General features: G+C 46.1%; 1 protein-coding gene across 2 annotated transcripts; it reads left to right on the top strand.

Moving 5' to 3' along the window:
- The first annotated feature begins 396 nt into the window (after window positions 1-396).
- On the top strand, window positions 397-9,854 carry kras (v-Ki-ras2 Kirsten rat sarcoma viral oncogene homolog). 2 transcript variants are annotated; one of them, XM_067234386.1, is made up of 6 exons: window positions 397-966; window positions 2,480-2,597; window positions 3,480-3,658; window positions 4,304-4,463; window positions 7,865-7,989; window positions 9,376-9,854. In XM_067234386.1, exons 2-5 carry the CDS (start codon window positions 2,487-2,489, stop codon window positions 7,982-7,984), a joined length of 570 nt encoding a protein of 189 aa, XP_067090487.1. In that variant the 5' UTR covers window positions 397-966; window positions 2,480-2,486; the 3' UTR covers window positions 7,985-7,989; window positions 9,376-9,854. The 2 variants fall into 2 exon arrangements, with proteins under 2 accessions (XP_067090487.1, XP_067090488.1); XM_067234387.1 differs by lacking the exon at window positions 7,865-7,989 and having other exon boundaries at window positions 405-966.
- The last annotated feature ends 6 nt before the right edge of the window (window positions 9,855-9,860 follow it).

The raw sequence follows: 9,860 nt of genomic DNA, 5'->3' as shown, positions 1-9,860 counted from the left end.
TGTGTTGCGCATCGACTGCGCGATGATGCGTCGGTTGCGGACGTTCTATCATATCGCTAATGTGTTGTCTAAATACTCCGATAGGCAACTACTTTGGACTACCGTAGTAAGGCTATCTATAGTGTTTCAGGATGACTGTCCTCAATCTAATTTAAGTAGGGCTGTTATCATATTTGTTTTCATGCACATTTTTGACGCAATACGTATTCTAGGGAAGGCTTAGGAAAACTGACACAGGATTGCCAAATCATGTCCTTGGTTTGGAATGACGTCCCAATGCTACATTCCAGTTATATTTAGAGCCTATATATAGCGGAGTCGCCCTCTATGTGTTGTTGGTCCGCTTGCTGTAGAGACAGGATCTTGTCCATATAAATGAGAGATTAAATAATTATCATAGTACAGAATCACCTAAATCCAACTGGATTTTTGCATTGAGTCCACGCAAGTTTGTTTTCAAATTGGTCACAGCCTACGCCCAAATCTCTTTCAGAGAAAATAAATATGCGAATAATAAGAATAGAAGTAGCCTAAATCATGTTCCTGGAGGAAAAATACAATTTCAGATAGGGCGCAATACATTTAATACAGATTTAATATTTAGGATATTTACAGCTTTTATTAACTACTGTTATGATATGACCGAAACCCAGAAACCGGTTGAAATCCCCTGCTATGCTCTCTGGGTAAAGTGATCTCTACGACGCTACACCCGGTATCCGCCCATACAAGCGTTTAGGCCAACCTCGAATTCAGGACAGCAGGCCGAACGCTGTATCAAATGGAAAGTTCTATCGATTAATTTCCTCTCTTTCCTCCGTAGCTCATTGACATTTAAAAGACACTTCATGAACACAAATGCGGTCGTTTCAGTGTGAAGAAGGAAATGCTGAGATCGTGTGAAAAAGGACTATCTGTTTGACTTATTTGGTCGCTACTTCGGACACGGAACTCCACACTCAAAAGGTACAACAATTGAACAAGATCGTTACATTTGTTTTCTTTGTAGACAATAGGCAGAGGGGCGACGTTGTATCCCCATGTCTGCCACTTGGTTCAATGTTTAGGCATTGAATGATTTCATACATCTCGAAAGATTCGCCGCTAAAAGTAAAGGCAAATGTTTATGCAAACTACGCCCAATTGTTAACCGTGCCTGGCCCTGCAATGCAGACGTATGCGGTAGCCTATATGGCGGCTACTACGCGCCCATGAATGTGATGTGTAGTAACCCTGGCTTGTGCATATCATTCAATCGGTTTGGAGTTCTTGCTGGCTTGTGGTTAACTTTAACATTTGGCACCGTTTTATCCCGGTGTAGTAATGCCCAGAAAGGCTGCAAACCCACTGTAGCATAACCATGTGCACCCCCAAGCTAGTAGCCTTTTTTTTGTACAAAACGGGGGCAAATGCACAATGGATAGACAATAACGAAATCAAGTTTTCTTAGATCAGATTCAGATGTATGGAACGCTTTTTAGATTCTAGATTGTTGTAATGTAGGCAAAAGTTATGAGGCCTTGGTTAGTGTTTATTTGATAGCATACACAAGGTCTGTTTAATTGACGTACATGACGAACATAATCGTTCATTATATTTATTATCGACACTTAACTATCTTGTAGGAAAGGGCAGCAACAGTTTTTTTTACCAGAGAATACAATGAACAGCCTATTTCACTAAAGGGGCTCTGGTAGAAGAATCTCTCAACCATCATGAAACGATAAACTCAGGGAAAGTGCTTGCTTAGCCTCAACAACCTTGTTGATTATTGGAAATGACAGCTGACTGTACAGGTGTCAGGACGAACCAATCATTGGCCAGCTTTCGATATAACATGTAACGGTCGTGAAAATGTTCCATAGTTGCAACCATGGTTAGGCTACAATGTTTCCGTAAGTGAACATTCCATAATTGAAAACTTGCTTAGTGAAAAAGAAACGTAGCTTTTATGTGCACTTTCTCAACGGTCACCAGGATGATCAAGTTTTTTTGAAGACAATCTTAAATTTAAGTGTGAGGCTTGTGGCCTAGCTGCAGATCTTTTTGCTTCAGTTGTGGAATGTCACTTATTACACCCATGAACAGACAGTTAGAGAAGTGTCAAGAAGCACAAACTTGGTGATTAAATCTGTATTAGAGGGTGGCCTGAGGCCTGGTTAGCTGTGGGTTTTGCTCAGTGTCTGGACAAGCCATGTACAGAGCAGTCGGCCCCCCTCCCCCTTGTGGGGCTTATGCTCAGATAACATTATTGGATTTCTGACAAAGTTTAAAGAGACACATTGCGAATTCTTAGTTGCCTGTTTGTGTTCACCTTTATTTAAAATATCTTCAAAGATCGAGTTGCTTTTCACAATTTTTGATGCCGTCCACCTTTGTGAATGTGAATTGGTAGTTAGGGTGGGGAGGTGTGTTTTGAATATAGTTTGATAGTGTGTATTTATTGACTGACCAAGCCATGTTTGTCTGTGTTCCCCAGGTGAATCATGACAGAATACAAACTGGTAGTGGTGGGAGCTGGAGGCGTGGGTAAGAGTGCCCTCACCATCCAGCTCATCCAGAACCACTTTGTGGATGAGTACGACCCCACCATCGAGGTAACCAAGTTCTGTGTGTGTGTGTTTCCTTAAAACTGTACAAGTGTATGTGTCTAGCATGAAAGCACGTCTGAGACTCCTACGAGAGTAGAAGTATTTTAAAACTAGGGATGTAGCTGGTTTTTCTGGTTGAAGACGCGATAGACACCAAACAGGTTTAGATTTTTTTTTTGCGTGTGCCTGCGAGCATTGCTCATAGGAGGTGTGCTTTGAGGTGTGAAAAATAACTGCAATCAGAATACGGTAGCGTCGATCAATTATGCATGCTCAATAGTTGGTAAAGATTTAAAGACATTCTGCTATTTAAATCTATGAATATTATGTTCCAAGAAATGTAGGATCTTAATTTGGTCCATCCGTCAGTCACGCTGAATAGACCGTCAGTCTAATTACATGAGCACAGTCAAAACAATGATGGATATCTGTGTGATTAAATTCTTGAGTGCTTTGACACTTTGGAAATTAAGACCCCATTATATTTTCTAAAAGCTATCAATTTTTGAAGACTGGAGGGAGGTTGAGTCCTCTCCCCCTACTGTGCACACGTACGCAGTCTCTGACTGGGGAATATGAGACTAGAGATATGAGGCCAGACAACATCTGCTCTGTTTCTCCCATAGCCTCTCAGAATGCCAGGGCGTTACTTTGCTCTGCTAGTCTAAGAGCATCTCACGATTCCCACCCTAGCCGCTAGGACCCGTGAACACCTCTTAAACAGGAGGTTCACAAGGAAGAACCGAAGGGCAACGCCTTCCATACGGCCACGGCATCTTCTGAAGGGCCATTTATAATAGCTAGTCAATCACCGTCCACCAACACACTCTCTCAACCCTTCTCTTTCTGTCCTCTCGTTTGCTCTCTCTCTCCTTGTCCGCCTTCCAGGACTCGTACAGAAAGCAGGTGGTGATTGACGGGGAGACGTGCCTGCTGGACATCCTGGACACTGCAGGTCAGGAGGAGTACAGCGCCATGAGGGACCAGTACATGAGGACAGGGGAGGGCTTCCTCTGTGTCTTCGCCATCAACAACACCAAGTCCTTTGAGGACATCCACCATTATAGGTGAGGTACAGGCCCTATGTAGACCATCCACCATTATAGTTGAGGTACAGGCCCTACGTAGACCATCTACCTCTATAGGTGAGGTACAGGCCCTACGTAGACCATCTACCACTATAGGTGAGGTACAGGCCCTACGTAGACCATCTACCACTATAGGTGAGGTACAGGCCCTACGTAGACCATCTACCACTATAGGTGAGGTACAGGCCCTACGTAGACCATCTACCTCTATAGGTGAGGTACAGGCCTTACGTAGACCATATACCACTATAGGTGAGGTACAGGCCCTACGTAGACCATCTACCGCTATAGGTGAGCCAGACACTTAGTAGACTATCCATCATTATAGGTGAGCTACCATGTGTAGGTGCAAGTTATTTGTGCACTATATTCTGTCCTTAATCCAAACCAGTGGTTGCATCTCAACTGAGATGCGGTTGGCGTTCTCCTGAGCGTCTCCGCATCGTCTAAATGAGGCTGTCCAAATACGTTTGTTTGTGTACATTAGTTTAGTAGAAACCTTTTATCCAAAGCAACGTACAAATAGTGAAGGACCAACAGTATTACGGTTCTGTATTTGACAAGCCACAACGCAACAGAATGTTACTTGTATGTGTATTGAATGGTTGTGTGTCCCTGTTCCAGAGAGCAAATAAAGCGAGTGAAGGACTCTGAGGATGTCCCCATGGTCCTAGTGGGTAACAAGTGTGACCTGCCTTCTCGCACAGTGGACACCAAGCAGGCCCAGGACCTGGCCCGTAGTTATGGCATCCCCTTCATCGAGACCTCGGCCAAAACCAGACAGGTGAGGGGGACTGGCTACACACACACACACACACACAACTAGCTAACCAAAACCAGACAGCTGAGGGAGGGCGGGGGGGACCGGCCATACACACATAGACACACACACACACACCCCTAGCTAACCAAAACCAGACAGGTGAGGGGAATCACCCATGCTGCCCCCACACCTACTCACACACGCACACTCACACACTAATCCCCATTCTCCCCTGCCGTGGATTTACAGGAGCTTTCAAAACATCTAGTTGGACAGTTTAAACAAGTCAATCAACTTGTGAGACTTGTTATTTTGTGTTCAGCTTTCCCATTTACCAAACCCCTCATTCCCGCACACACTTGGAGTGAGGCCAATGGCCTAACCCTGGCACTTCATACTCTCCCATCTCATTTATTTTTGTCTCAAAGGTTGATGAAATACCATTATAATAACATTTCTTATGATATCATAATAACAACCTAAAGAAATGAGCCTAAACCAGCGGTGTCAGGTCTCTTAATGGCTTTATAATCTCAAGCTCTCAATCTGCTGGTCTGCTGAGGTCTCCGTACTGTCAAGCTGCACTTGAGTTGTTCCACAATCTATGGATGGGTGCTCCCCCTCCTAATGGTGCTTGGAAAAGCATGGGGTAATGTGCTGTGCATCGTTAGAGCTTCTTTGGGTAATGTTTCCGATTTTATTAATGGATGATAATTGAATCGGTGCATGCTTCTCTGTCAAATGTGGGATGGTCTCCGATTAACGAGCAACACAATGGGCCTCGCTTTCCGTTCAATCAACTGATCAGTAAATACATGTCATTTAATGTGCATGGCAGGGAAAATGGTTGATAATTATTTGGGGTATGATGATGATGATGATGATGATGATGGTGGTGATGATGATGATGATGATGATGATGGTGGTGATGATGATGAGGAGGGGGGAGGGTGTGTGGGGGGGTTTGGCAGTGGGAGCAATCAAAACAGAAGGATGCAGTGTGTTGGTGTTGTGTGGTGGCGTGTTGTGGCGTGTGCGCTTATGTGTTCGCCTGGTTGGACGGCGCTTTGATCATTGATCAGTCGCTCCTCTGATCCTCTTTCCTGCCTTCATCCAATCACAACTTCCTCTGGTGCCGGGGATGCTAGAACCCTGATTCTTCTTCCTCCAGCTCGCTCCTCTCCTTCTCTCACACTCCTGTCATTCAGGCACATCTTGGTGGGGTTCATGTGCAGCTGTCCCCACTGGTAGGTGTATACCTAGCTGTTAGCCGTAGGAGAGCATTCTTGGCATCACGCAAGAAAAAATAATAATTTGAATTTCAAACTTATTTTATAAAACAATATTTAGGCTATTTTATTTGTCATCTTTTCCCCCCCACTTGAACAATTGAATTTGGAGAGGATGATTTACGCTGGTCCAGTAAAATTGTTTACTCAAACTTTTCCCCTCATTCACTGTTAGCAAGCTAGGCACAGAACTACAAGGCCATTCTCATAGCCCATAGGGACAATATAGTCCCCCATGTAGACCCTGTATAGTCCCCCATATAAACCCTGTATAGTCCCCAATATAGACCCTGTATAGTCCCCCATATAGACCCTGTATAGTACCCCATATAGACCCTGTATAGTACCCCATATAAACCCTGTACAGTCCCCCATATAGACCCTGTATAGTACCCCATATAGACCCTGTATAGTACCCCATATAGACCCTGTATAGTACCCCATATAGACCCTGTGTAGTACCCCATATAGACCCTGTATAGTACCCCATATAAACCCTGTATAGTCCCCCATATAGACCCTGTATAGTACCCCATATAGACCCTGTATAGTACCCCATATAGACCCTGTATAGTACCCCATATATACCCTGTATAGTACCCCTTATAGACCCTGTATAGTACCCCATATAGACCCTGTATAGTACCCCATATAGACCCTGTATAGTCCTCCATATAGACCCTGTATAGTCCCCCGTATAGTACCCCTTATAGACCCTGTATAGCCCCCTTATAGAACCTGTCTAGTCCCCCTTATAGAACCTGTCTAGTCCCTCTTATAGACCCTCTTATTGACCCTGTATAGTCCCTCTTATAGACCCTCTTATTGACCCTGTATAGTCCCCCTTATAGACCCTGTATAGTCCCTCTTATATACCCTGTATAGTCCCCCTTATAGACCCTGTATAGTCCCTCTTATAGACCCTGTATAGTCCCTTTTATAGACCCTGTATAGTCCCTCTTATAGACCCTGTATAGTCCCTCTTATAGACCCTGTATAGTCCCTCTTATATACCCTGTATAGTCCCTCTTATATACCCTGTATAGTCCCTCTTATAGACCCTGTATAGTCCCTCTTATAGACCCTGTATAGTCCCTCTTATAGACCCTGTATAGTGCCCCTTATATACCCTGTATAGTCCCTCTTATAGACCCTGTATAGTCCCTCTTATAGACCCTGTATAGTCCCCCGTATAGTACCCCTTATAGACCCTGTATAGCCCCCTTATAGAACCTGTCTAGTCCCCCTTATAGAACCTGTCTAGTCCCTCTTATAGACCCTCTTATTGACCCTGTATAGTCCCTCTTATAGACCCTCTTATTGACCCTGTATAGTCCCCCTTATAGACCCTGTATAGTCCCTCTTATATACCCTGTATAGTCCCCCTTATAGACCCTGTATAGTCCCTCTTATAGACCCTGTATAGTCCCTTTTATAGACCCTGTATAGTCCCTCTTATAGACCCTGTATAGTCCCTCTTATAGACCCTGTATAGTCCCTCTTATAGACCCTGTATAGTCCCTCTTATAGACCCTGTATAGTCCCTCTTATAGACCCTGTATAGTGCCCCTTATATACCCTGTATAGTCCCTCTTATAGACCCTGTATAGTCCCTCTTATAGACCCTGTATAGTCCCTCTTATAGACCCTGTATAGTCCCCCTTATAGACCCTGTATAGTCCCTCTTATAGACCCTGTATAGTCCCTCTTATAGACCCTGTATAGTCCCTCTTATAGACCCTGTATAGTCCCCCTTATATACCCTGTATAGTCCCTCTTATAGACCCTGTATAGTCCCTCCTATAGACCCTGTATAGTCCCCCTTATAGACCCTGTATAGTCCCTCTTATAGACCCTGTATAATCCCTCTTATAGACTCTGTATAGTCCCCCTTATAGACCCTGTATAGTCCCTCTTATAGACCCTGTATAGTCCCTCTTATAGACCCTGTATAGTCCCCCTTATATACCCTGTATAGTCCCTCTTATAGACCCTGTATAATCCCTCTTATAGACCCTGTATACACAAACCTACAGAAGCCGTATCCCCCTGCCCATAGACCCTGTACAGCTCCCCGTACACCTCCCCCCTGCGGTACTCCCTAACACTGAGGGGCTGTGTTTCATACTGCAGCGAGTGGAGGATGCCTTTTACACCCTGGTGCGGGAGATCAGGCTGTACCGCCTCAATAAGCTCAGCAAGGAGGAAAAGACCCCACGCTGCGTCAAGCTTAAAAAGTGTGTTGTGATGTGAACTGGGTAAGTGTGTGCTACCGTGCTGCTGCCAGAGGTCTGTGTGTGTGTGTGTGTGTGTGTGTGTGTGTGTGGGGGGGGGGGGGGGGGGGGGGTTGATGATAATGATGGTGGTGCTTCCCTGGGTTCTCTGCCTTCCTCAACATAACCAGCTGGGTTCTGCTGAGTTCTGCTGGGCTCCTAGAGGACCTCCTGCTGGAGCTCCTGATTCCTCCTGCAGGGGGCGGGGCGGGGGGTGTTTTGGTTCTGTGTGCAGTGCATCGTGGGTGATCATTCTGTCACCACCTGTGAGATGGGAGAGAAGGAACGGACAGTGGTGTGATTAAGGGATCCTGTCTGCCGTGATCTGGGAGGATATCGTCTGTGGACGTGTTCCTCATGCAGTGTGGAGGGAGGATGACGGTGCTCTCACCCAGATGCAGTCCAACAGGGGGGGGGGGACGACGACACGTGGGCACGTCACAACGAATCTTCCCACACACACATTCCCCTTTTGTCTTGGTCTTACTGCCTCCCTCCTGCGGTCTCTCCATCACACTCCGAAGTAACTTTTGGCTCTTTCCTCTGCGGTTTCCTTTCTGATGCAATCTTGGGCAATGTCACACACGCTGAATGGCAAAGCCTTGATTCTTCTTCTCCGTATATCTCTGTCTGGGCCTCCCTCCCCCCTCCCAGACATCTCTCTGTCTGGGCCTCCCTCCCCCCTCCCAGACATCTCTCTGTCTGGGCCCCCCTCCCAGACATCTCTCTGTCTGGGCCCCCCTCCCAGACATCTCTCTGTCTGGGCCTCCCTCCCCCCTCCCAGACATCTCTCTGTCTGGGCCCCCCTCCCAGACATACTCAGCCTGCTCCTTCTGCTTGACAGCCCACATCCACTCCAGACCCCTCCACATCCACTCCAGACCCCTCCACATCCACTCCAGACCCCTCCACATCCACTCCAGACCCCTCCACATCCACTCCAGACCCCTCCACATCCACTCCAGACCCCTACACATCCACTCCAGACCCCTCCACATCCACTCCAGACCCCTCCACATCCACTCCAGACCCCTACACATCCACTCCAGACCCCTACACATCCACTCCAGACCCCTACACATCCACTCCAGACCCCTACACATCCACTCCAGACCCCTACACATCCACTCCAGACCCTTACACATTCACTCCAGACCCCTACACATCCACTCCAGACCCCTCCACATCCACTCCAGACCCCTACACATTCACTTCCAAAATCAACATAATGGGGACCCCTTGCAATGCAACAGCAGCCAGACTGGACACTACATGGAATATGCATGATGTGAAAAAAAAGGAATTAAAAGAATGAAATGCTGACTGGTTTGGGTGAACCTTTAACAAGCTGTGGTCTGTCCCCCCCCGCAGGGTGTTGACGATGCCTTTTACACGTTAGTCCGGGAGATCCGAAAACACAAGGAGAAGATGAGCAAAGAGGGCAAGAAGAAGAAAAAGAAATCCAAGACTAAGTGCATACTCATGTGAATACCCCTCACTTCCCCCTCCCTCTCCCCAGCCCCCCCCCCCCCCGCCCTTCTCCGAGACAGACTAAAACTAAAATGTGTTCAACTGTTGAAATAATACATTTTGTACATTACACTAAATTATTATCCTCTTTATCTCAATACCTACATTGCTGAATACTAAACCAATGTGTCTGCCTTCTCCCCCCCCCCCCTGTTATTTGCTTCATTTGAAACCAATAAGCTTTATTTTCTGTTTTGTGCCAGTCTCCCATGTGTGTTGGTCCAGTCACTGGACAGAAAGGCAGGAGGCCACACAGTCCTGTCAAAAGAATGTCCGTAACAACAAACTATCAATACTCTTTAATTGTACGCATGTTGGACATGGTA

The sequence above is a fragment of the Osmerus mordax genome, chromosome 4 (assembly GCF_038355195.1).
Source record: "Osmerus mordax isolate fOsmMor3 chromosome 4, fOsmMor3.pri, whole genome shotgun sequence".
NCBI lineage: Eukaryota > Metazoa > Chordata > Actinopteri > Osmeriformes > Osmeridae > Osmerus > Osmerus mordax.
This window is presented reverse-complemented; position numbering and strand designations above follow the sequence as displayed.